A 25,839-nucleotide genomic window follows, 5' to 3' on the forward strand; every position below is an offset into this window, starting at 1 on the left:
GTGCGGTTCTCTGGACATGAGAGGAGTTCCTCGAACCTCATCCAATCCCTCCCTCTCCTTTCCACGTCTGGTCTATGGGATCCTGTCTTCTAAAAGGATGAATTTTTCAGGAATTGACCCTTTCACAGTTCAAACAAATGGGATAATGGAAAGAATGGATCTACCTTCCAATATGAAGAAACTGGGAATGATTTAGACACTCGTATTATCCGTTCGCCCGGCTGTTTCTCCATATAGGCTGGTAAGGTAATTTGTGATCCATCCAATGTTAAATCTCTTGTAGAACTTGAGCTTGATACATATTGGATCGAGAAAAATAAAACTAGCCATCATCACATCGCATACATTATTTTGTTCAATCCACCAGACTCGTCCCTTTTTCAAGCATTTTAGGACGTCAAAAGGGAAACAACACTCCTCAACAACTTCAGAGTTTCAGGGACACTGACCCTTTCTTGAAATACAACAGCTATGGGACATATCATCTTCTAATCATCTAGTTCCGAGAAAGTTCGGCAAATGCAAAATCAACAAAATTACAGATTTCTAAAAACCCATTACAAGGGAACAAATCAGACAACTGAGAAAAATCGACTTGTGTATGTAGAACGATCTCGTGACTTTGATGCCCTACGCTCCGGTGTGAATGTGTGCTGGTCACCCCTTATTAGCTCTTCTTATGAGAAACCACAACCATATTCATCAAGCAGTGACTTTCTTGGATGTTACAGAGTTGACAATTGTAGCAAACTCAGGACCCTGCATCACACGTCGAATCATACATAAATGAGCAGCACGACATAAATGAGCAGCTTTTAACAATCGTTGTTTTTCTTCTTTTTTGAGGTAAAAAGCATGTGATTTCATCAAGCTTTCGGCATAATGATTTTAGCATAAGTATACCTTCAGGGAAGCACCACCAACAAGAAAACCATCAATATCTTCCTGCTTTGCAAGCTCTGCACAATTGCCTCCATTTACAGACCCTGCAGAGCGTAATATCTTGAGTTAGACCACAAAAGCAACGGAAAAACACTTTTTCGAAAGCATGGATAACAGACAAAAAGTGGAACAGCCGAAGGTACAGTATCCAAGCAACAGAAGAAATACAGAGTTACAGTAAAATGAAGCTATTTGATATCGTAGTAGAATCTCTTGAAGCAGGAACAAGCCGAATGATTAAGCAAGAAGAGGACTTGATATATTGGCAAATTTTCATCAAAATTTTAACTCAATGATGCCAACTCTAGGTACTTATGCTGCGTTTGGCAATGCCAAACAATAGAAATTTCTATTCTTTTGTTCCCGTAAGTAAATTTGGAACAGAAGTTTGTTTGGTAAATTTTTTATTCCCGGGAATAAATTTGGAATAGGATCAAGAAGTAAAAAAAAGTTGACTTTTTGTTTCTGGAAATAATTCCAGAATCAAGCCAATCCATTTTTTCTCTTCTTTTCTTCTTCCTTCTCTCTTCTTCTTCAACTGCCGCTGCCGCCACCGCCGCCGGTCACCAACGACCAGTTGGGCGTCGTCTGGCAAGCTCATCAAAGACTCGCTAGGATGGGCAAGGTTAAGCTCAGCCGACGGCTGGGCGAGCTCAGTCGAGCCTCGCCGAGGGCCAGTGACGCTCTAGTAAAGTCGCCGGCCCTCGTCTGCTGATCACCGGTCATCCCAAGGCCGGCAACCAGCAAAGTTTGAAGAAAAAGAAGAGAGAAAAGGAAAAGAAAAAAGAAAAAAGAAATAAAATTATTAAAAAAACGAAAGAAAATAATTTAGATTAGAAATTTTCAGAATGGTACCAAACGCAATTCTATTCTGGGAATAAAAACGCCTTAAAATGCTTAGAAATTATTCTCGGAACAGAATAAAAAAAAAAATCATTTCTGATTGTTCTCAGGAACAAAATAGTTATCAAATACGCCCTTAATGTACCACTTTGATGAGGGGCAGCAGCATCTCTCACTTTATTTCACCTAGTCTTACAAAAAAACAACCAAGCTACACAAGATTTAACCAATATGTAGGCTTATACATGAAACCTTTATCTCTACCCAATGAACTTCCATCAGTAACAATTTTCAAGAAAAGCAGTGAAGTCCCAACTTGTAAACTCCAAACCCAAACCCAAAACCCTATCCTGTAATATATGACAAAACTAAAGAAAAAAACCATCAGTTAACATACCTCCGTAAATGATGCGCGTTTTGGAAGCAACTTCTGCAGAGACATTCTTTTTCAGCCAATCACGGCATGCTACATGGACTTCCTGAGCCTGCTGGGGGCTGGCCACCTTACCAGTCCCAATAGCCCACACAGGCTCATAGGCAATAACAATATTATCCCAGCTAGGCACAGCATCTGCAGGCAAGAAGAGGATGATAAGTTCTCAATTTACTGCATCTCAAACATAAGCTAGCATGAAGGTAAAAGTTACCAGCATAAGCCTTCAATTGCTGAAAACAGACATCAAAAGTTTTCCCAGCTTCTCTCTCTTGTAGAAGCTCCCCAATGCATGCTATAACTCCAAGACCCTCACTCAAGGCATAAGCTGCTTTCTTTCCAATAAACTACATCATAAAAATACCATAAATAGCTGAGTTGCATTTAAACCCAAAAAAAATAAGATTACATTGAAGTTGTGAATCTTCTACCTGGTCATCTTCACCAATAACGTGTCTCCGCTCAGAGTGTCCAAGAACAACCCACTTGCAGCCAATATCCTTCAACTGCTCCACACTAAAATGGCCAAAATAAACTCAGCAATTATTCTAGAAGAAAAACAGCCATGAGATCGAGGCTAGAAATAAAACTGCATTAATCCGTGTAATACTATGATTTTCACATATGCAGTTCCATCAAGGACCAATCAGTGAGTAATATAATTGCCTCAAAAATAATTCTTGAGTGTAACATCTAAAGGTACCCTAAAATGCCTTAGAGAGAGGTAGGGAGGGAGGGAGGAGGGGTGGGAAGAAGAAGAAGTAGTAAGGCTTGTATTAGTCATGTGTCATGCATTGAACACATCAATTGCTACCCTGAAAATTGTTGCAAACCAACTCGAAGAAACAAGAAATGCACATCTCGGAAATATCAGATTTTTTTAAATAGGGAAGAATAGAAGAGACTTATTTGCCAAATTTCCATAATTCTATCATTACTAAGCATTACTACAGCAGTACAAAAATGAAAGAAACCACCATAGTCATTTTTCAATCACATGCGATGTCCACGTTACCTTCCCTGTAAAATGAAGCACAGAAGAAACCATATATATGCATATGCAAAAATATGAAATTTCAATTACCTTATTGACTTTTAAAATGAAAACACCTCGGTTCACTTGCAGTAGGCTTGTTAATTAAAATTATTTTCCTAGAGCGGGATCTTCAAACACGAACGAAGTTAATCACTCACAAGACATGATATCCCAACTTTATCACTTATGCATATGATATCATGGAACCTAGCAGACTGGAATTCTTTCAACCAGGATGAGCTTCCATGAAGAGAAGGCAATAAAAGTGAAGAAAAAAACACGGAGAAAACCTTGGTTTTGGTGTCTTGTGTATCAACAAGTAACAGCAACCTACCTGATTTCTCCAGTGAAAGCTCCACCTTTCCCAGTCCAAGAGTTTTGAGAAGCTATCTCAATTCGTGGCGTTAATGAGTTCTTAACCTGGTCAATGTATACAAAGGGAGGTGCCACAACGACATCTGCACAGGCCACAAAAGGAACATCAGGCAAAATGAACAGCGCATAATTAAGGCGAACATATGTTAGTTTCAGCTTAGCAGAGTGCATGCGCGCGCGTGTGCACGCACGCGAGTGGCAATGCCCTTGATTATCAGCTTCTTACCCATCCACTTGCTACAAGTTACTAGCAGGCAGTAAGCCACCAACTACAGCCATAAAAGAGAAGCAAAAGATGCTTCCCAATAACTCCATCTTATGCATTTAACATTATACTAGTGATAGTCAATCTCGAAAAGGATGGACACATAAGCATCATTTATCAACTCCATGGGAGAGATAGTCAAATTTTTCTGTATAGGTAGATATAATTACCGAGGCAATGGTCTTGAACTCCAATTTTTCAATTTAAGAATTTAAGCAAACTCAGATAAATCCATCTTCAAATTTAAGAATTCAAACTAACTTAGATAGCTCTATTTTCTTATAGTTCCCTTAATTGTGCAAAGTGCTAAAGACATTTAAGCCATGGGAAGCAGCATCACTCCATAATTTAGTGTTATTGAGTCACATTTTCATGGCAAAGCTGGAACAGTAGCATTTAAGACAAGCTTTAATAGATATACAACTGTAATGTTCTGAGTAAATCTACCAGAGAGGAGTAGCTCAAGACGGTGAAAAGAGAATAGGCTTGACCTGGAATTCTGTAATTCCCTTTCAACATCATCTAATTTTTCTAAGTTCCTAATTATTACCGCCTCACTCCAACCTAAAACTCAACGAAAGTTCAAAACTTTTCTAACTTAATTAAGCAAACCTAACAATTTGTGGAGGAGAGAAGATATGATGATAAAAATCTGGTCAAAGGAAACTGGGACTCACCAACATCAGGCTCCAATGTAGCGCTGTTCAAGTCAGAAACAAGCTTACTGATGGAGTCTTTAGTTCCATTCTACATAAAAGAAATGTCAGAAGATGCAACAGTTAGGCTAAAATTAAATGGTACACAGAGAAAACGTGTAGAACCCATTGTGGTTAGCATAAAAAGGCAGCTCTCATGAAGTTGACGAAAGAAGAATTTCGAGTTTCCAGAACTTGCAGTCCCCACGAAGTGCCAATGCAGGCAAATCTAATTGAGACCACTTCCATCATCTTTCTACAGCTACATTTTCATCTACCACAAGTTAAATTACACTGCACAGCTAGATAAAACGGGTCTATGCAATGCCATTCAGTTTAGTATATTTAAAAAGCCATCGACCCTCAGTCTACCATCAATTTTCCATTCAAGCCAACAGGATAAGAGAGCACTTACACACTTCCAGTTTCCACCAACGAAGAACTGCAATAGCAACAGAAATGATCCATTAGAAATTGACAAAATCAATAAGAACCAGTCGACCGCGTGTCTGAAAACAAAACCGTCCATTCGAATTTTAGAAAACTCAACGGAATTTCGTAAATCTCATCGAACAGACACTTCCAGTGAGCATCAATCACGGACTCAAGCCCTACCCAACGACTCGTGGCCAAAATCGAACGCCGCCGCACGTAACAGAATTTACCAGCAATCACCCAAAAAAAAAAATTAAATAAAAAGAAAAGAAGAAAAGACGGAATGCGAACGCGAGACGAGCGGGAAAAGAAGGCAATGCGCGTGGCGATTGGATCTACCTTGCCGGTGCCGGCCATGGCGACGACGCCTCTGCACGGCTTCTGATTAGAAGAAGCAGAAGAGAAGCAGATTCGAGAATTGACGTGCTCGGAGAAGGACTGGGCGGGGGAGAGGGAAAGGGAGCGGTCGAGGTTCGAGGAGCGGCGGAGGCCGGAGAAATGGGAGGTGAGGGAAGTGGAAACCACCGCCATGGCCGGAGTCGAAGGGGGATCGAGGTTTAAGCTCTGGCTTTCTGCGTGCGGTAGTGGCGGTGGTGGCGCCTCTCCCTGTCTTTGGTTGGTGGGCTTTGATGGGGGGGAAGAGGAGGAGATTTTAACCACTGGCGTCGAAGATTTATTGCAATCTCAGGCTCCGGATGAGACAGCCTCCCCCCACGATCGACGGCTCACGCGACGCGAGGGAGAGTGGTGCGGCTTACGTTCTACGCGTTCATGGGTTACGTCGAGCGGAAAAATCAGAATGGGAAATGACTCAAATAGCCCATAATTTTTTTTCCTATATATGTAATATAATTACTTTTAAATATTCAATCTAGTCTTAGAATTCTTTCAATTGTTCATTCCCTGATCTCAAATTTTCTTTTTATAGAAAATTGAAATTAATTATTTGGCGATATTCACTAGTTTTCATAATGACACCATTGCACAAATTTTAAAATATCTTTAATTTCAATCCATCTTATATGCCATCTTTTTATTACCTTTTCACCTTTTTATCTTTATAAATATAATCATAGTATTTAATTTATGACATCTGCAATAATGGTGATTAAACATAACATCATTTGGAGTTAAATTATTGGTATTCCTTTCATAAGCATGTATGTACATAAAGATTATTAGAAACGACAATAATTTATATAGATTTCTTGCAACCTTATTAACTTGAATCTTGTTCTTGACTTTTTAAACAAACAGAATTTCAATTTTTTTATATTTCTCATTTTATTATTTAGATTCAATTAAATATTTAAATTAGGAAATTAAAACAGTAAAGATGAGATTATATAATGGGTTAAAATTGTGGATTATTTGTGACATTTTTTCAGTGGGAAAAACCGAAGGAGAGTGACGCAACGCGCCCTGGAAGGCGGTGGGCTTGGACATAACTCTCGTGGTTGTAGGTGTCGCTGTCGTTCAACGAGAAGACAATTTGGCGAGGTAAAATAACCGAAGGTTGTCTGGAAAGTGTGGTAGAAAACTACGCCGTTTCATGTTTCTTTGGGACGGATAACGCGAGGCCTTCTCTCTTCTTCTGCCACGTCAGGCTACCGAACAAAATATCAGCCGGATGGATATATGGATCGAGTGCGAGAAAACCTCAGAGCACTTCCTGTGAAGGAGCTCGGGCGACCGTACACGTGTCCCCGTCAAACCGAAAGGGGCCGATCTCGCGGTCCCCTGGGCCCGAGATCGAAGGTGGCTGTTGCTGTCATCGGTCTCGCCGTACCGATTTTTTGTTAGTGCAGTAAAAGATGAAAACATTAGTACTTAAATAAATTAATGAACAGATTATGGAGTTTTTGTACCGGAAAATCAAGAGGATTGCGGCCCATCCGAGGGCAAGCTGTCCACCTAACAAGACAAGGGTAAACTTGGTAATGTCTTGTCGTGGTTGCGGGTGCAATGAGGGGAAGGGACAATTTTTTCTTAATTACTGAATAGAGTTCGTTGGAAGACAAAGAAAAAAAAAAAGAATAGAGTTCGTTGAGAGAAGCGACCCATCTAACTTGATAGTGGTTGCTGGACTTCTAGTTGTACTTTTCACTTATTCTCTCCCGCATGCTTTTCTTGTAAGTTAACATTTCAGTTCGGAGTGAGCACGATTATCTAAAAACTGGACTATGAAGAAGCGGTTTGGTTCGAAATTTTATGATATAAATAGTAAATTTCAGATTCCAAAATTTTGTGAACTTATTTCGACATACATCAAATTCTATGAATCTGAATTTTGAACGAGTTTTTATATTTTCCTTATTCTATATATTTGTGCAATCCTCAGGCATTTCATGTGTTGAATAATAAATGTGTAATTCGAAACTATTAATATGAGTTTTCATTTTCGACAATAACTATAATTGAGATTTTTAAATAGTTTATAATTTTCTTATGTCTTTTGAGTAGTGAGTCATAGCAAATAGTGTTTATTATAGAGGCAATGATTTACCGTAATAATTTAGAGTTAAGGTAGAACCTGAGTAAACCTTAAAACCTATTATGAGGTAGATTATAGGTTTCTAGGCATACAAGATAAGTTCTAAATTACAAAAATTAAAGAATATGTTCTTACAAATAGTTTCAAAGTATAACTTAAATGAAACCTAAAACTGCTTCCCCTAGTGTCAACCACATATTGAACAAAAAGAAAAGGAATAAAGAAACATTTCAATCACATATATCTTGGCTCACATAACGAAAAGATTTTGTACCCCATCGGTCGGATTTGGATACTCTAACCATAGAATTGGACTGATTTGGACAAGCGATGTACTTTCGGAGCCCATCGCTTGATTACCTAGTTAACTCGACCCAACTCAGTTGGAGCTCAAATAATTGGGTGTGTCTCTTCTAAATAAGAACCAATGGACTGGCTTGGTGATACTTGGATCTAGTTCATGTGGATGATGGTCATCACAAGGCTGATGCTATAGATTGCTTTCGAGTGGTCTCTATGCTAGAAGAACCGGACCTAATTGAAAGCTTTAGCTTTGTGGTGTAATCAATGTCCGAAACCACAGGTTGGATATGTTTTTATCTTTGATGTACTACCAATGCATTTGATGAATCGACTATGATGAATCATCTATAGAATGCAACATACGTGCAATCTTCGATGTATTCATCAATGTAGTTGTTATACCTCTTCAAGCTTGGAGCAAGGATCAACTTAATGGGAAGAGAACAAGAAATGAAAGGAAAGGAAGGTGTAAAATGCAATGGAGGAGAAAAGAAAGAAGAATAGGAATGGCGTGAATCAATTGTAGGATCGTACAAGACTTAGTTTGGAGTGAGACTAGAGTTCCCTCCTCCCACTAAGCCTTTTCCTAATTTGTCATTGCCCTTATCAAATTTAAGTTGTCTGACTCCACACTTAAGTTCAGCGAAGTGTTCTTACTCATATATCAACATGCTTCCAACAAAGCTAGGGTTTCAGTTTGGCTTGATGACGCCACGGAAACCGTCTTCGCAAATCCATCCGCCACTCTTCTAGTTCTGTCTCTACAGACACAAGCTATGCTGCCTTCTGATTTGCCTGCCTCGAACGAGTCATCTATGTTCACCTTCAAATTATTTTCGTCCGGTGCCTTACAAACTACAGGTGAAAACTTTTATTTCTTCCTTAATTTTTTGCTTCCTGGATTCCATCGCTCAAAGCTTTTCCAATCTGCTAAGGTAGAGTCCACCGCCTGTGATGGATTTGGAACACGTCTTCGGAATACGAAGTGATTTCTAGCCTTCCATATTTCCCAAATAATTGTCACTAGAAATTTCCATGTTGACAGCTCTACTTTTTGCCTAAGCTTGCCCATCAATCACTTTTATATACAATTCTTTTGACACAGTTGGGCTTGGCTAAGGTCCGACTGGGTTGGGCTAGGCTTCCTCATTAACTGCTATTGCTTAAGTTCATGAAAATAATCTTTGGGCCTTTGTACTAAAAGTAAAGTCTGAGGTAGCTTATATATACCTAAGGTCCTAAACTCATGATTACGTCTACATATGAATTTCAATTATATTTGGATGCATGGAACCTCGACTACACACTCGATAGAAGACTAGTTGATTACCAAACCACCTTATTTAGGAATAACCTTAGAAAAAAAAAATCCTAAAATCCTCACCGCGGAACACTAATACTTTAAGCTTTCTTCTTCCCATCGATATCCCAAAATTTGTTGCAATGATGCAAAAATACCTTCTGTCATTATGGCCGTTGAAAATCTGCTGTTTGACAGTGTGCGTGACAGCTAAAATTCTAATCCATTAAATTCGTTTGGCTGCAGTTATTAATAAATACTATCATGTCAGATATTTAACAATCTTTATGAGTGGAAAATTTAATGCGTTATTGGTACAAGTTTGGGATTATTGGTGAGATGAAAAAAAAAATTCAAAGTATTAATGCCCCACAGAGGAAAAACTTTAAAGATTCCTGGTGAAATTATCCTAATGTCTATGAAAGAAATGCATAAAATACCAATCCATATCTGATAATCTTTGCAATAGAGCGCTTTGCTTAATTCGCGTTTCATAGAATTTCTTTCGATGTTTAATGGTTGATGACAAACTTTTTTTATTTATTGAGAAAGGTAAAGATTGACCAATACTTTTTACTATACATGGGGGAAATTCACTAGTGTAGTAAATAATACATAAGGTAAGTAATCTATGAATGAATTGAGTAATATTGATATATGTCGTGGTCTTTTTCCCATCGATAGAAGGAAATATCACGAGATTCGGCTGTGATTACTTCCTCAACGAGCTTGTGAAGATGATACCCATGCCGATGGTCATCTACGTGGGAAAGGTCAGCGGTCGTCGTGGTTGTTGGCGGTTTGCGATTCTTCTTGGAGCTAATGACGAGTTTGAGAGAGAGAACTGCTACTAATAGTAAATAATGCGCCGGAGACCTATTTCCTAGATATCGAGGATTCGAGAACCAACGTCGAGTTTTCTTGTTTAAGAGTAGAGTTTCGAGTTTAAATACTGATATCTAGTCATATTTTGAAAAATGATTTTTATTTTTAGAATTTAATCCTAGGTTTTTTTTGTTGATTAGGAAAATATTTTTCATTTCTAAGTGAAATAATAACCGAAAAACGAGGAAAGCGTTTTTACCGCGATCGACGAAGTTCATTTGGCCCGCTGATTATGTAGACAACCTAAGGACGGGACCAATACAATGATAATTCAACGACTTAATCGATGGGCTTAATACTGAACCCAGCACAGTCCTTTCCGGAAAAAGCCCGAGCCCGACGACGCCCGCCGCCCATTCCGCTCCCTATAAGACCGCCCGGTAATCGGAAAACGCCCCATTTCCCCGGCGGTTCAAGGAGCTGACCGACTTCTCGGTTGAACCGATCGCCGGGAATTCGCGGCCGAGGAACGCCGGAGAAGAAGACGCCGACGACGAGGGAAGATAGGAGGAATCGAAGATGTCGGGCATGGGAGACGGGTACGTGGGGACGGCCCAGGATGCCGTCAGGATCCGCCGCCTCGAGAAGCAGAGGGAAGCCGAGCGCCGCAAAATCCAGGAGCTCAAGACCAAGTCCGCCTCCGACAAGGGCCAGCCCGGCCTCCTCCAGTTCGGCTCCGGTACTTCCGAGGTCCGCATTTCCTTCTTCGCTTCCTAGGGTTTTTCTTATTGCTTTCCTCGTTCCTTTGCGTTGCGATGTGATTGATGCTCGTTCGATGTTGGGGGGATTGTTTTAGATTCTCGAGACCGCGTTCAAGAAGGAGACTATTGGGTTGGTCACGAGGGAGCAGTACGTTGAGAAGGTGAGTAGCTCTGTTAATTAGCTCATCCGTGCCTGGCCAGTGTTTGATTCGTGGCCGCTGGGTGATGATATATGAATTGCGTGATTCAGAGGGTGAATATCCGCAACAAATTTGAAGAGGAAGAGAAGGAGAAACTTCAGAAGCTACAACAAGAGTAAGTGCAGATGTTATGGACTTTAGGGTTGTTGAATTTCTTCTTCGCGAGTCCAATTTTCGCCATTTCTTCTAGTTTATGTGGTTAGTTATGATCGGGTTTAGTTACTTTCGGTTTCCTGTTTGTATGCTTCAGGGAGGAGGAGCTTCAGTTGCAAAAACGTAAAAAGAGGAAAATTAGGGGAAGTTCTCGATTGTCTTTCACGGATGATATCGAGAATGGAAGTGAAGAGGATGATGGGGACGACGGTAAGAAGTTTTTCTAACCTTTTCCAAACGTTAGATTAGGGGATTGCTTGCCATGTCACATGATTGTCTAGTGATAAATCGTGGTGGGGTACGTGTGCGGCAATCTGCTGTCACTATCATAATTGTGGTGGGATGTGTGTTTATGTAAACTGGGATTCAATCTAACTTGTGCTGTTGATCAATGGATGCTATCATCTAGGGTAAGAAACCAAAGACTTTTGTAGCAAGATTATCTTTTACATGGCATCCATTCTTCATTTAATAGCAATATTGTTGCGGTCATCTTGGTCTTTAAATGACAAGGCAGAAACACTGTATCCAGTATATGAGAAGTCACAAGGGAGGAGTGGATTTTGGTCGATGTTTTGGAATATGTTGATCATTGTCATCTAGAAACTGTGGAGGGGCTGAGAACCCTATATCACATGTTTGCGACATGATTGTATGTCGAGGAGAGAACTGAATAGTTATTGACGGGGTCACCTAAATTTGACTTGAATTACAAAGGAGCGAAGTAGCACTTCGATATATTTTTACCTAAAAAAGGGTTTTTTTTTTTTTAATATTTATTTTAAGAGTTAGAACAAGGTGCTTGACGTTTCTTTTTATCTCCTTATGAGAAAAACTTCTTTTCAGCAGAAACACAAGAGACAAAGGGGTTGGGCCGCGGTAAATTTGGCAAAGACCCCACAGTTGAAACTAGCTTCCTTCCTGACAGGTGTCACTTCTCCCTCTCCCTCTCTCTCTCTCTCTCTCCATGCCTGTGTATGTGAGTCACTGGATAAGTAGAGTGTGTTTGTTGGAGTTGGTCTGCTGGCTAACACTTAAGCTTAGGGACGCTGAGGATGCTTTTTCAGTGAGCGGGAGGCAGAGGAAGAAGCTGAGCGAGAGAGACTGCGGAAACAGTGGCTGCGTGAGCAGGAGCAGATTCGAAGTAATTTTTCGTTCTTACTATTTCAACTATAACTCTTACCTGTGAAACAGCATTTGGTTAATAAACGTTGTCCTTGTCTACAGATGAACCCCTGGAAATTACTTACAGCTACTGGGATGGAACAGGACATAGGCGAGTGATCCAGGCTAGTAGATCCTTCTTTAAACTTTTTATTTTATGTGTTCGTCTGTCAGTGTCTCTTCATATCTTTCGGTTCTTCAGGAATTTTCATTTGCTAAGAGTTAACTTCTCTTGTGTTCAGGCTAGAAAGGGTGATAAAATTGGGGATTTTCTTCGTGCTGTTCAGCAGCAACTGGCCCCTGAATTCAGAGAAATCCGGACGACTTCAGTGGAAAATTTGCTTTATGTGAAAGAAGATCTAATCATTCCACATGTAAGATTATTTTGGAATTTGGGGTGTATCTATTTACTTTTGGCTTCTTCCTTCTGCTAAGAGGATTTTGATCTGTTTCTCTTGTTGAATTTCAGCAACACAGTTTCTATGAGCTGATAGTGAATAAGGCTAGGGGCAAAAGTGGACCGGTAACCCCTAACTCCTTTCACATTTACTTTTGAGTTGTTCGTATCACATCGCTTGATAATGAGTTTCTACAGTTGGTGTTAGAAAGTAGTAGAGATATGATTTATTGGGTGTGTAGGACCATCGTGTGTGCTTAGTATCACGGCAGTAATTTTAAATGATGCCGGCATCCTTTGTCCTTATTACCAAGTTGGCTCCTCTTCTATAGTGGGTAGTTTCTTTTCGTTAAACTGACTTTGTTTCAAGTTGTGGGAACAAATGGTTTGTAACCATCAAATGGGAATGATTTCATCTAGATTGACCTAAGAAATTCTACTTTGCAATTATTTTCGCATTGAGCTCTTGTTGCATGTCACTGCGTTTCCTTTTTCAATGAAGTCTGCTATTAAAATTATTTAGGAGGAGGTTTCGCCTAATTAAACTTTTGCCTTGTCCTTTTGGTTTCGAATAACCCCTCTTATTTGTCATCTTAAACAGCTATTTCACTTTGATGTGCATGAAGATGTGCGTACCATCGCTGATGCAACAATAGAGAAGGATGAGGTACATTCCCTGCCTTTCTTTATTAATTTATCGTGTTGCATGCTAGGAGTTTGGAGCATAAGGCAAATGGTTGGCAGTGGTTAATGTTAATTCTGTGGATGTGATATCGAAACATTAGAAGTTAGCAAAATTTGACTGGCACCCTTAAATGCTATCTGCTGCATCATTTTTAGCTGCGTCAGTTCTTTCACAATTCCCTAATGTGAATTGTGATTTCTGGGTTTGACTAATGAGGGGCTACGTGAGCTCAATTGCAAGCTTGAGGTGGGCAGCATCATGTGAACTTTGTCTCTGAAATATTTAATGCCTTAGTCAAATGAGACAATTTATCCTTATATATTAGTGGGCATTAATCACCCGTACACTCTTGAGTGTTGGGGGCACCAGTCTGTCTTCATCATTAGCCAGATTTGCTGAAAAGAATCCACTCTTGTATTATGTGTAACCCCGAGTTAATTTTGCACGCTTTTCTGCGCAAACCATGGAAGAGAATCGGTTTTTATATTGTATAATTTGTCTACAGTCCCATGCGGGGAAAGTTGTGGAGAGACACTGGTATGAAAAGAACAAGCATATTTTCCCTGCTTCAAGATGGGAGGTTCGCGCTCTCTCTCCCCTTCTCTCTCTGTCTCTCTGCTAAACAAGGTTGACTCCATCATATGACGTTGCTGTTGTGCTTTCTTTGTGCAGATATATGATCCAACAAAGAAATGGGAACGGTACACAATTCATGGTGATTGATGTGACGGGGGCGGATAGATGTCGGGGTGTCAAATTTGTTTGGCAAAGCAATTTCGAACTTATTGTTGGATTATTTGGCTCAATTTCATGCAACTATAGATTGATATCGGGTTGAGTTTGAGTCAAATGTTTTTGATGGGGGTGCCAGAAATACATCACCGGTGAAGTCCTTTCATTCTAGTCGCTGGGATTCCTGAGCTGATGTCTGACCTTACCTAGTCCCGCCCCTTTGGCTGTTCTGTGTTGTATGTGTCTTGAACATTAATGTCGAAAATGGCAGAAACATGACGCACGCATTGCGGAATTTTTATTTTCCATCATGGAGCAATGTAACTCTTTCTGACGCTTGGTAAAGCGCATGTTTAATCCTTGTGAAAGAAAATCATTGGAATGTCTCTAGTCCTGACTCCTGAGTGCCATTGCCTAGTCTGCCAACAGCGAGATTGCATGCCTTATGTAAGTGGCGCAATGATGATTCGGTTTCTCCTGAGATCTTGCCTTGACCTGTTCGATTTTTTAATTTTATATATGAAAGGGTGTAGCGAAAATGTATCTGATTCTTTCGTCTCAATAGTCATCACTAGTCGTCGGCGTCGGCCTTATATGTTGCAGGGTTAAAATTGAAAAATATTTGGACGCCTTGATTCCTTACTAAGACCATTCAAACACAGTTTCTTATGGGTTAATATTTTGCACGCCAAGTAATTTGATTTTTGAAAATCCAAACAAAAAAAGGGGGCTCGTTTGTGATGCATTCTTTGAATAATTCATTATTTCCTGAATTAGGAAATCATTTTTCGAAATATCTTAACCTAATGGCGGTTAAGAAATTGAGGAATGCCGTGAAAAAGAAAAACTAGAAATTATGGATGCTTCTGTAAAGCAAACCGAGTACGGCCCGCTGCCAAATATGTAAACAGGCTCCCAAGAGTTCTCTTGAAAATCGTGTGGATGCTTCCAAGGTGATTTTGTACTTCGAAAAAACATGTACCGTCTTAAACTGAATAATTTTAAAAATTTATTCATAAAAATGATTACTTATATCACTTAATTTTTTTTTAAATCACATATTTTTCGTTGAACAAACGCACGGTTTTTTCCGTCCCATGTTTTCAACGAGTCGGATCAAAGGTGTCCGGGAAAAATGAAACTTTTGATAGGCACAATTATGTTTGGGCCGAATAGAGTTCTGCAGGGGCAACACCCAAGACAAAGGCGGGCCACGACAATGTCCAACGTTAGTTTTTTCCTAGGCTTAGCCCAGCTTCCGCGGACGGCGCAGACCATACGATGATGATGTCCCAGATCGAGACCGGAGGGGGAGTTGGTTTGATCTCGCTTTCGGGTTTGAGAGGGAGTCAAAAGCACCCCGTGCGATTCCCCGTCGATAAATAGCAACGAGGAGAAGGCGAAAAAGGCCCCCCGGAAAAATTGAAAAAACACGCCCCAAAAAAAAAAGATAGAAAAGAGCGAGAGAGCATTGACTAGTCTGCAGCTGCTGCGCCTCCGATGGCAATGACGAGCTCTAGGGTTTTCCTCCTCGCCCTCCTCCTCCTCCTCGCCTCCCCTCTCCTCCATGGTTAGCTCGATCGCCCTCTCCTCCTTCCCTAGATCCGCCGTCGTCGTCGTCCTTCTTCTTCCTTCTTTTTTTCCCCGATTCGGATTCGCGGCGGCGTCCTTTGCATGCGACGTTTTTCTCCCGTTGGCGCGGCGCGATCCCTTCGATCTGTTGTGCGGGAGCTGTGATCTGTGTTTTCGGCTTCGTTTCTTGATGAAGTTCGCTCGCTTTTTCGGATCCTTATCTCCTCGATTAGTGTTCTCTGGGAGCTGAATTCTGAATCGGCATCAAGTTCGTTTTTTTTTTCCCCTTTAATTTCGTTGTGCGCGGATTCGCGGCGTCGGCTTGCGTGTGGCGTAGAAGCGCGTGCGTGAGCTTCGTTCGTTTCCCAGATTTTTAGAGAAGAATAGCGCTTTCGAATGTACTATGCGATTGCATGTCGTTGGAACGTTAGAATCTCTGTTTAACTGTCTGTGTATTGGTGTTGCTAATGGAATTGGTGTTGTTGACTTTGCTGTCCTTTGACTTTTTCTTTGATGCGTCTGTTCAAATTGTTCATCTTCAATTGCGGTATAGGATTGCGTGGTATCGTGTTTCTCATTGATATCGAGTTTCAGGACAAAAGCCTTTTCTTTAACTTGGTGTACTTATCGTATGGATCGTCTACTTGATAGTGGCCAGGTGCCAATCGGATTCAGAAGGCGATGTTGCTGCTGAAGACGGAGGCGAAGTTGGAATTGTTGGTGAAGATGTCCAAGACTTTGGAGATGGAAACTTCAGCCCGGCTCCGGGTGTAACCACGGTTACCGTTTTCCCGAAAAACAGCGCAAAATGTGAGAATCTTCTGGAATAATCGCGTATTTTCCTATTTTGCTTTTGTACGACCAAGATTGCTCATCTTAAAATTAAATCTGTCTTGCAGTGGTGCCAGCAGGAGAAGAGACTGAACTGCTTGTTGGGATGAAAAATGATGGTAGTGGATTTCTTCCTCTGATGTATCACATCCATTATCTTGATGCATCACATGCTTAATCATGTGTCAGTTGTTTCAAATTAGCACTGTCCATGTGGATCATACAATGCAAGGGACACTCTTGGCTCCTAGCAATCACTCTGGAGGTTGTGTTCTGTTGGGGGCCTTGGGTTTGTCTTACTATATATATATATATATATATTAATTCTCCTATTTTTATTTTCCTAAGCTCGTTTCTGGAACTAAGCTTTCTTTCTGTGAATCATTACAGGAGATTCAGATGTAAATGTGATTGCCATCAAGGCCAGTGTTCATTTTAACTTTGATCATAGCGTGTTGGTTCAAAATCTAAGTACTCAGGTAAGTTTCTGTGTGCTTGTAAATAGTGCAAGATGCTGTATGCACTGATTCCTCATCCATCTGCAACTGAATTCCAGTGTGCACAACTGTAAAAGTTTGTGTGGCTAATGACTGAAAAAGTAGAAAGAGAGAGTTTCGATATTGCAAAGCCCTTTTTATTTTTAATTTTCACTCTTCATCCCCGGTTGCTGCTGGTTGGTTGCTCAATAACTCTTGAAACGTATTGATGTGAAAATTAGAGTCATTTTGTACAATTGGGAATTGTGGATTTTCACCTTGAACATTAGGCTCAAGTCTCGATGCAAATTTATTTGAGAGGTTGTTAACTTAATTAATTGGTTTTGTAAAGAACTTGAAATCTCCTTGGTGTTACATCACTGGATTACTTCTGCTTAGTTGTAATGGGAAAAGCAAAATCATGATTGCTGATAATGTCTGACAAGCTGTAGAATCCGCTTTTTCTCCTTTTATTCTAAATTGTTCATTACTTTTGTCTTTCATGCCTATGTCCTTTATGTAAATATTCTGCATTTATGCTTGTTTCTTTGGATGCTTTCATCAGACAAGAAAGAAACATTACGATCATGTTGGAATCCACCACTGTAGAAAAGAAGAATGCTGTGTTTGGAGCTTGTGATACTCTGTCGGTTTATTTATTTGCTGTTTATCTGTGCTTGAAATTTCCTAGCAAAATTCTCTGTTAATTTTCGATGTCTCAAATTGCTTCAATGGTCAGGCATTTCATTTATTGGTTTCTTTCCATTGTAGGGTTTCAACAATGCTTCAGTTCCAGCTTCCGCTCAGGCTACCTTTCCCTATATTTTTGCTGTCAGCAAGTTCTTGCAGGTAAATATCTGGGAATATCTATGCATATGTATTTTCTACTGTCCAATTGTTAAATCTTGTCTGTGCTCCTTGCTAGTGTGTTTATTCTTTCACTACTACAAGCACTTACAAATCTATGACTTGAATGTATAGAGAGCTTAAGTGGTTATGTTTTCCCTGCAGGCTGGAAATTTTGATCTCGTGGGCACCATTATCTATGAGATAGACCAGCAACCATATCAAAGCATCTTTTACAATGGAACAATTGAAGTTGTTGAAGTTGGCGGTTTTCTTAGCATTGAATCTGTTTTTCTTGTTACTCTGGGGATTGCCCTTCTTGTCTTCCTTGGTTTATGGATTCAAGGGCGGATACAGCAATTCTCAAAGGTAATGGATATTGGAGTATATTCTGTCCTTTACAATAGATATGGTCTATAGACAATCACAATCTGTTTGTGGGATTTCTTGTTCGTGGATAATGCAATGAGTTAATAATTTGATCAACTCCTTGTCCCTTTGTGATATACTTTTTTAATCTAAAACTTTTACGTAACTTGTTGTCATCTATTCATTGATGATGCTATCTATACTATTATGCACGTGTGCTTGTCGGTGTGCGAGACAATGGAAATGGCTGAGTATGTTTTGACCCCTTCTTTTTCTTTTTTTCTTTTTTTCTTTTTTTTCCAAGGGCGACGATTGATTTTTTTCATTATATCACGATCCTTGCATCTCAATTTGTGCATCAAGGTCTTTGTGTTTATTGGCTCACTCCAACAGTCTAACTGACCTTTGTGTCCCTGTTCGTTTAGAAAACCAAGAGGGCACCCAAGGTTGAAGTGGGAACTGGAGCAACTGATGCCTCAATGGATGAATGGCTTCAGGTGCGTTTTGCATGATTGCGTGATTCCTATAGCTGCATTTTCTGTTCCAATAAATGCTTTTTCTTCCATTTCAATAGTCTTTTGTTTGAGACACTTGAACCGTGCCTTCTTTGGAGATATTATTTTCTATAATCCTAGTATCTTGACTAGAGAGAACTGCTACTGTCTTGGGCATATATCAACCTGGGAATGTCGTCGATAGCACATACAGCAATGCTGCTAGTCATTGGGTGTGAGCACAGTAATGGTTGCATTATGACCATTAAAGTACCCTTACCTTTGGAATGTGTTCTGTTCTATTGCCAAACCATCTTCTGTACCTGAATGTAGTAGACCTCCCTTCCCTTCTTTTGCTTGGGTCTACTCTCCCTAGTGAAATCAAATATGCTTATTCATCTTGTTTAATACAGTAATGTGCCTGTCTGTCTAACCATAGTGTGGTAGTGTTTGCTCTCTCTTTTCTACATATCAATTTAGAGTCTCTTTTTTCTCCATGGATCACAAGGCTGTGGTCCTTGTTTCCCTGGTTCTATTTCACCCTCAAAATCCTCTAAACGAACTCCCCTAGTGTTGTATAGCCATATATCCATGTAGACAAGAGACCATACCCCGCTCTCTTACATCAAAAGTTTGTGTAAACTTTTTGTTTATCAGCAGTAGAACCTGTTTGGGCTTGGCTTTTCATGGTATGGAAGGGTGGTCTCATGGTGTTAGATTATTTTCATTTGTCGTTTCCATCGTTTACCTACAGCAACAACCAAATAGTTCCGGGGGTGAGGGACAAGTCTGTTATTCAAATTCCCATGAAAGTGATTTTTCCTAGAAGAGGAAAATAATGCATGTTCCTAGAGTAGGGCACACCCAGAAGTAATAATTTGGCTAAGAAACTGAGATTGAGAGAGTAAGTCTATGTCTCATGCTTACTACAAAAATCTGTAAAATGGAGAGGAAATGGGGCCTGTTAGTTGACAAGGAAATATGTGTACTTTTATGTCCCTGTATTTAAACCTACAAATAAACTGGAAGAAAAGTTGATTGAATTTTATGTGGCAAAAGTAGAAAAGTTATTCCAGAAAGTTTGTGTAGGTTTTATGTGAATGACGTTTGAGCCAGAATAGGTGCATTGGTTGATGGATGAGTAAATGAGTAATTCATTTAGCACCGTGTGCATCATAGAGTTAATTTTATTGCTGTACCAGATAGTGCCCAATGGTTCAAACAGGTTTCATGAGCAAATGCTAATCATTCACCTGGAACTTTGAGGAAACGAGTGTTCAAAGTATACGACTCTTGTGCAAGTATTTAGCTATATTCTGACTATTTGTGAAAATACTAGCAGACTGATGCAGAACAACATAACATTTAATTGTTGTTCATCTACCCTCCGCGTATTGTGCATTCATGTCTATTCAGTCGCATGAGCCATGAAGTTATACTGAGGGGTGATTTCCAATGATAAATTCTTCCTCACATGAATGTGTTCCTCCTGTTGTTGATATACTTTTTTTACCCATGATATAGTTTTCTGAAATGGCTTGTAATAATTCTCTGCAGGGAACTGCTTATACTCAGTCTCTAGCCAGCAAGTCAAAGAAGAAGAAGTAGATAGGCATCCTGCAACTTCAGGTGCACGAAGCATTGGATAATTTGAGAAGAGCAGGCTAGTGAGACTCGCACTAGGCATTGGGATTGGATAATTGAGAGAGCAGGAGTTTGAGCTAGTTCTCGGAGTTAGATTTACAAAAGATCTGCCTAGCTGTTGTAGCATGTTGAAGAATACTTTTTAACATTTCTCGTCATGGATATTCTTAAAGTCAGAGGCTTTTCACCGGGATCTTGTATTTTTGAAATAGGGAGGAAACAGTTGCTCTTGAACCGAGAGTTTTTCATAGTCACATATGCTTGTTTCGCTAATTGCTTTCCTGTCGGTCTTTTAACTTTTATGCTGCTGGCCCGAGGCCATAACATTTTGTCAGCTAACTGATTTATTTCTCTAGCAGGTTGAGAGTGTATTACATAGTGAACTATCCCCATCAACCCCGTTTCATTGTAAATTGCAACATGAGATCAAAATAAACTTTTCATCTGACAAGACAGTGAGTGAACACCACAACTTGCCTTCGTCATGAGCCAGCGAAAAAAGATTGGCACCATTAATACTGTCAATATCTGAGACATTCAGCAATTCAAACTTCTTAATTTTCAATTTGACCCAAAACCATGACCCAGGAAATTCATTCTGTATCAAGCCGTTGATGTTGTCAATCTTATCAGGGTGAATAACAATTCTCTACACAATCACACTGCATATATATTGATGTCTGGCCTATATAATGTTTTTTCAAAGAATCAGCATCCTCAAAAGCCACTCTTGTAAATCCTTTTATCATTTGACTCAAGAGGCACTTTAAGGCTTTATATCCATAGCTCCGAAGAATAACTACAGCAGAGGATAAATGCAAATGCATAAGGAAACTATAGCTCATTATTATCCCTTGATGCATTTCAGAAGCAGGGTCGCCAGAATCTCTTAAAGTTGACATGGAGGCAAACTCAAATCCTTTTCCCATAAGCTTATTTCTGCTCCCCTCCTCTGAAACAGCTAAAGAATATGCTCTCTCGGCAACCCAAGCACCAGTAACAGGACCCTCCTCCCAAATCATACAGAGGATAGAAGAAGCGGTGTAGTTGGCAACGGACAGAATCTTCAGAGAAGAAAATTTACGCCCTTTAGCAGTGTGGCAGGATTTACCCCCCATCATCAACCACCTCAAACGCAGTGCTGACTAGATACATGCCAAGATTACAGGAACTCAGATGCACAGAAGTTGTCAACATCGAATAAGAACTCTTGGAATTTGAATTGCAGAAGGGTGTCAAATTATCACCCGTCCATTCTCTTGTAGAAAAAGGAGAGTAAAAGTCCAGAGCAATAAACTGATCCCAATCAAAACAGCTTCGCTATATCATCTCTGCCATCAAAAGGAAAGCAGAAAATACTCTCGCATCAAAGACTGATAGGACGACCAATAGGACGCCCTGTAGTGTCTCCCTCGAAAATGTGGTTGCAATACAAGTCCTAGGCCCTCTGTTCAAGCTTAACTCTAGATTGAAAGTTATTCGTGAAGTCATTTACTTCGAGAAGCTTCTCCATTTCCTCATTCTTCCCTGCACCATTAAAGATTTACCTCTGCATCCTGCACCTATACAATGACGACCAAAGCTAACGTTTTCTTGCTCATCCCTCAACTCCTGAAAATTCCCCTTGTCTTCATCATGGAGCTACTTGAGTATTCCTTGGAAAAAAGCTTTGAGGAACGAAGAGGGAGAGCCGTTTGACTTTTGATGTGTAAATTTTGAATTATCATCCTTCAAACGACTAAAATGCCCTTATTTACAATTCTCAATCTACAAAAAGTTAAAAACATAAGTAATATTTCGTCACTAAAGCTTTTTTCTAGTAATAATCACAGACAACTTTACAGAACAGCCATGAAACTATGGGTATGATTCCTCGGAAGATTCGCAGGACCGGATTCAGGAATAGAACTCTTTTCACTGCCGCTACAACTACTTGTTATGTTTCGATGCATGTCCAAGTCCAACATGAAGTCGTGCTTCATTTAACAATGCTTGCCAATAAAGGCGGGGTTATGAGCAACTCCTCCTACTCGTCTTCACCACCAACCATCAACATCAGGCATCCATTCCCCCTCCATTATTGCTTTCCATATTTACAGGCGAATATGAGTGCCTAGCACCAGAAGTCACGCTCACTTTTGCAGATTACAGTCAGAATTGATCGAATTTTTTTTTCAGACCATACACTTATGAGCACAAATATGTACTGGTTCTGACTTTGCCTACATGTGGGATCAAGTGAATTTCCACGGATTCTTGTCCATCACTGTCAGATGTGGCACTTCTATTGCCATAGTGGTTGATTGGATTGGTTGGATGCAATATCATCTTTCTTTACTTTGCCAGCTTCTGAGACTGAAGGTTCTGGTGAATGTTCTTCACTGAAAAGAGATTGCTAACGGCTTCCTAGATCTTCTTTTTCTTTAAACTTGGTCGACGCTGGTTTGAGCTACGGACCATATCTAAAGAGCCCAGTGGTTTGTCAAGTCATCCTTGGACAATTGTTATGGTGCCTGTGCTATAGCTGCATCCTGCTTCAATATTTCCAATGAACTTCTGGAGATTCTATTGACACTGATTACGATATAAGAGCGCAAGATCTTGGGCTCCTCCTTTGCTCAGCATCAGAACTTGAGCTTCTCAGTGGTTATTACAATGTGTGACATCTTCACAGGATTGGCTACATTGTCACACAACTTCAACAGCTTTTTGCTCCTGATTTGGAAGGATCTCTTGTTCAAATGCAGAGTAAGGTGGATAACTTTCAAGAGGAACACGAGAGGAATCATTTGGCAGCTGAAATAAGAACTTCTCTTGGTGATCTTGCCCCCTCAACCCCTCAGGTGCACTCTTCAAGCGCAAATACGAAGAGTCAAGCCATGGTGATTGGATCGATGTATGAGATACGTGAGGATGCTTTCTTTCAGATGAGAGTAGAACTTGCTAATATGATTCTGAATCAACTGAGGAAAGCTTTCTTGGAGAGAAATGCGATTTTGATACTGCAGCTCCTGAAACATTACGTCAAAGCTATTAGTAAGTGGGTCAGTGCCTTTGGTAGGATTGGAAAGCAGTCAGGCCTCATCTATTCGGAAATATTACTTTCCTGAGTTTATAGAAGGCTATTGTATTTCCATCCGATGCCTCTTATCAGAGTTATCTGCAGGCAAAGATCTTTTGGGGCCAATAGTGAAACACACAAGTGGAATTGCAAAAATGTTAATGCTGGAAGAGGTGAGAGTGGATGGTATAGAGAAATTTTTTTAAGAATTCTTGAAAACCATGTTGCAGACATCTGTGAGATGTCCAGCATGAAACAGTCAGCAGAAAGCGAACCTTGCAGTCCTAGTTTTGAAGATACTATTGATTCTGGAAAGCTCATGGGCCGAGTGACTGTCAAGAACATTAACATCAAATGGAGAATGTTTGCTGGTGCTGACTGGGATTACTCTCAAGTGACTGATGGACATTCTGGACTAATTTGCTGGAGGCATACGGCAATATGCTGGAACTTGCTCTGTGTGGTATTGAATGTCAGTATGACATCTATCCAGTTGGTGGATTTTGTGGGTCTAAACTTTCTATGATAGAAGCAAAGACGCACCACTTAGACTGGTAATTATGGAAGTTTGACGCACCTCATTTTCTCATTGTTGAACTTGAAGGTGCTTTGATATTATGACGCCAAAGATCATCCCAGAGAATCATCTTCAAAGGAATTGAAGCTTGATTTGGAAGCTGTGAGACCCGACCCTTTGATTCCTCTCAAGAAGTATAGGTAAAAAGGCTTTGAACTCATTTGCTTTTAGTTATCACTTATCTGGTGACTGATATATGGTATGGTGACGGACATATCAGTAAAAGCCTTTTGCACACCTTTGTGCATGTTTGTGGTTCTGTTTTTCACAAGGTCAATTTACTTGGGATTTAATGAATGATAATATTTGTAGATAATTTTGTACACTGTCATCTTTATGGAGTCCAGTTGTTGCATCTAAATACTTATAATGAGATTGAGTGGTGAAGTATGCCCTTGACAATTACAATTCACTTTGGACAAATACTCTGCTTTGGACAAATGCTTCTCTGGTTTGTTTTGGTGGGAATTGACTTTCTGCGGCACATAAGCCAGATACAGTATAGCGTATGAAAGGTTTAGTGATCCATGATGGAACAACCTGGTTGGATTTGTTATATTGGGGCCTTGTTCAAAGGAAAGCCCTTTACTCAATTGCAGTGATGATACTAGAAGAGTTCTGATGCGAGTTCAGTAGAACTTCTTAAATTGTATAGCTGCCAAATTAAGATAGTAGCGCATAATTTGGTTTTAGTCAAGAAGAGTTGTTGAAAGGGGATCAGAGGGGCTGCTGAAACTGCCAACTGACAAGGCCATTGATGGAAGATCCTGCATTTCACACTTATGTTGAGTCGTATGCCAAGGTAATATAGGCTTTTCACGTGGCCTGGTGACTCCATCAATAAATCTATAAAATCAAACTGCAGTAACATGGTTTCCTTCTCTAAATTTGTTTTTGATGGAACTAAACTTCGGCTACCCGCCTGCGCCACTATTTCGTTTCCTTATGCTCACGGTCTACGACCCTCCGATGCTACTGTCCTCGGTTTTGCCGAGACTGAAAAGAGATGAAAGTGCTTTTCAGGGAATTTATGCTGCATAGGTTGTGATGGTACTGAGGCAGCATCCGGTCTGTCCCATCACTATCTTCTATGCAGCGACCAGGAAATCTTCTTAATGAGATCGCAAGTCAAATGTTGGTCGAAATATACATGCGTGTTGGGGTAGATATTACTATGTGGTTCCGCGGGCGTCGGCCACGGTCGGTGATTTGCGTCGAGGATGGCCGGGGGACTCTCAGCCGAGGCAACTTTGGCCTCCTGCCGTGCTAGCTCCCGCTGCCGGCCCTGCCCCCGACCGCCAACTACCTGACGACGCTCTGCACCTTCCTTGTCCCTGCCGTACTGTTCTCCCTTTTGAGGAAGCGTGCAGGTAGCGGGGGAAGAAAGGACGAAGAAAAGAGGCCGGGCTGGGGAAAGAGGAGTGAGCCAGCCCAGGTGGACAAAAGGGAAGAGAAAAAGAAGGTGGGCCGGTTCCAGACCGGCCCAATCTCGTTTCCTCTTCTTTTTTTTTTTTTTAAACTAAAATTTAATAAATCCTATTACTATTAATGCAAATGCTCCTATATGCTATACAATTTAATGAGATTTTTGCTAAGGTTTAAAATTTAATCTCTAATTTTTTTATGCAATTAATAAATGATTAAACGGATCACCAAAATTTAGGTATCAATAATTACCAACTATATTGTATGATTAAAGGTAAATTTGGTAATAATTCTGTTTTTGAGAATAATTTTTGTTCAAAAATGACTTTTTTTAATTTTGTTCCATTGACGAGTTTTTGAGCAATCAAACATATTTGATAACTGCACAAAATCCATATTTTCATAATATAAAAATAACGAGAAATCGTTTGATATGATTTTAAAAAAAAAAATTTGAATGTTAAATTTCTTTTAATTTTTCAATTATTTTTGAGATTTTTTTTTTT

At 40.1% G+C, this 25,839-nt stretch overlaps 3 protein-coding genes across 4 annotated transcripts; 2 read left to right on the plus strand and 1 right to left on the minus strand.

Moving 5' to 3' along the window:
- Nucleotides 1–302: 302 nt before the first annotated feature.
- Nucleotides 303–5,679, minus strand: LOC104418911 (triosephosphate isomerase, chloroplastic). Its single transcript, XM_010030387.3, has 9 exons — nucleotides 5,364–5,679; nucleotides 5,005–5,031; nucleotides 4,572–4,641; nucleotides 3,589–3,712; nucleotides 2,650–2,734; nucleotides 2,433–2,565; nucleotides 2,183–2,356; nucleotides 904–986; nucleotides 303–759 (listed from the first exon to the last, which is right to left on the minus strand). Exons 1-9 carry the CDS (start codon nucleotides 5,553–5,555, stop codon nucleotides 703–705), a joined length of 945 nt encoding a protein of 314 aa, XP_010028689.1. The 5' UTR covers nucleotides 5,556–5,679; the 3' UTR covers nucleotides 303–702.
- Nucleotides 5,680–10,344: 4,665 nt separating this feature from the next.
- Nucleotides 10,345–14,397, plus strand: LOC104418912 (protein XAP5 CIRCADIAN TIMEKEEPER). Of its 2 annotated transcripts, none has more exons than XM_010030388.3 (12): nucleotides 10,345–10,696; nucleotides 10,803–10,868; nucleotides 10,958–11,022; nucleotides 11,158–11,270; nucleotides 11,907–11,988; nucleotides 12,128–12,204; nucleotides 12,288–12,349; nucleotides 12,467–12,598; nucleotides 12,694–12,747; nucleotides 13,223–13,288; nucleotides 13,812–13,886; nucleotides 13,979–14,397. In XM_010030388.3, the coding sequence occupies exons 1-12, from the start codon at nucleotides 10,526–10,528 to the stop codon at nucleotides 14,027–14,029; spliced, it is 1,014 nt and encodes a 337-aa protein (XP_010028690.1). In that variant the 5' UTR covers nucleotides 10,345–10,525; the 3' UTR covers nucleotides 14,030–14,397. The 2 variants fall into 2 exon arrangements, with proteins under 2 accessions (XP_010028690.1, XP_010028691.1); XM_010030389.3 differs by having other exon boundaries at nucleotides 10,346–10,696; nucleotides 11,910–11,988.
- A 1,029-nt stretch (nucleotides 14,398–15,426) lies between these two features.
- Nucleotides 15,427–20,543, plus strand: LOC104418913 (translocon-associated protein subunit alpha). The gene is made up of 8 exons (XM_010030390.3): nucleotides 15,427–15,608; nucleotides 16,262–16,420; nucleotides 16,510–16,560; nucleotides 16,832–16,920; nucleotides 17,689–17,766; nucleotides 17,929–18,132; nucleotides 18,558–18,629; nucleotides 20,184–20,543. Exons 1-8 carry the CDS (start codon nucleotides 15,539–15,541, stop codon nucleotides 20,232–20,234), a joined length of 774 nt encoding a protein of 257 aa, XP_010028692.1. The 5' UTR covers nucleotides 15,427–15,538; the 3' UTR covers nucleotides 20,235–20,543.
- Nucleotides 20,544–25,839: the final 5,296 nt, after the last annotated feature.

This window comes from Eucalyptus grandis, chromosome 9 (genome assembly GCF_016545825.1).
Source record: "Eucalyptus grandis isolate ANBG69807.140 chromosome 9, ASM1654582v1, whole genome shotgun sequence".
Classification (NCBI taxonomy): Eukaryota; Viridiplantae; Streptophyta; class Magnoliopsida; order Myrtales; family Myrtaceae; genus Eucalyptus; species Eucalyptus grandis.

Coding starts and splice junctions, on each gene's coding strand:
- LOC104418911 (XM_010030387.3), bottom strand. CDS start 5,555: ATGGCGGTGGTTTCCACTTCCCTCACCTCCCATTTCTCCGGCCTCCGC. Junction 2,735..3,588: donor GCTTTCACTGGAGAAATCAG/GTAGGTTGCTGT, acceptor TGGCCATTTTAG/TGTGGAGCAGTTGAAGGATA. Junction 760..903: donor TTGGTGGTGCTTCCCTGAAG/GTATACTTATGC, acceptor CGTGTGATGCAG/GGTCCTGAGTTTGCTACAAT.
- LOC104418912 (XM_010030388.3), top strand. CDS start 10,526: ATGTCGGGCATGGGAGACGGGTACGTGGGGACGGCCCAGGATGCCGTC. Junction 11,023..11,157: donor CTTCAGAAGCTACAACAAGA/GTAAGTGCAGAT, acceptor TGTATGCTTCAG/GGAGGAGGAGCTTCAGTTGC. Junction 12,205..12,287: donor TGAGCAGGAGCAGATTCGAA/GTAATTTTTCGT, acceptor CCTTGTCTACAG/ATGAACCCCTGGAAATTACT.
- LOC104418913 (XM_010030390.3), top strand. CDS start 15,539: ATGGCAATGACGAGCTCTAGGGTTTTCCTCCTCGCCCTCCTCCTCCTC. Junction 15,609..16,261: donor CGCCTCCCCTCTCCTCCATG/GTTAGCTCGATC, acceptor TCTACTTGATAG/TGGCCAGGTGCCAATCGGAT. Junction 16,921..17,688: donor TTCAAAATCTAAGTACTCAG/GTAAGTTTCTGT, acceptor TTTCCATTGTAG/GGTTTCAACAATGCTTCAGT.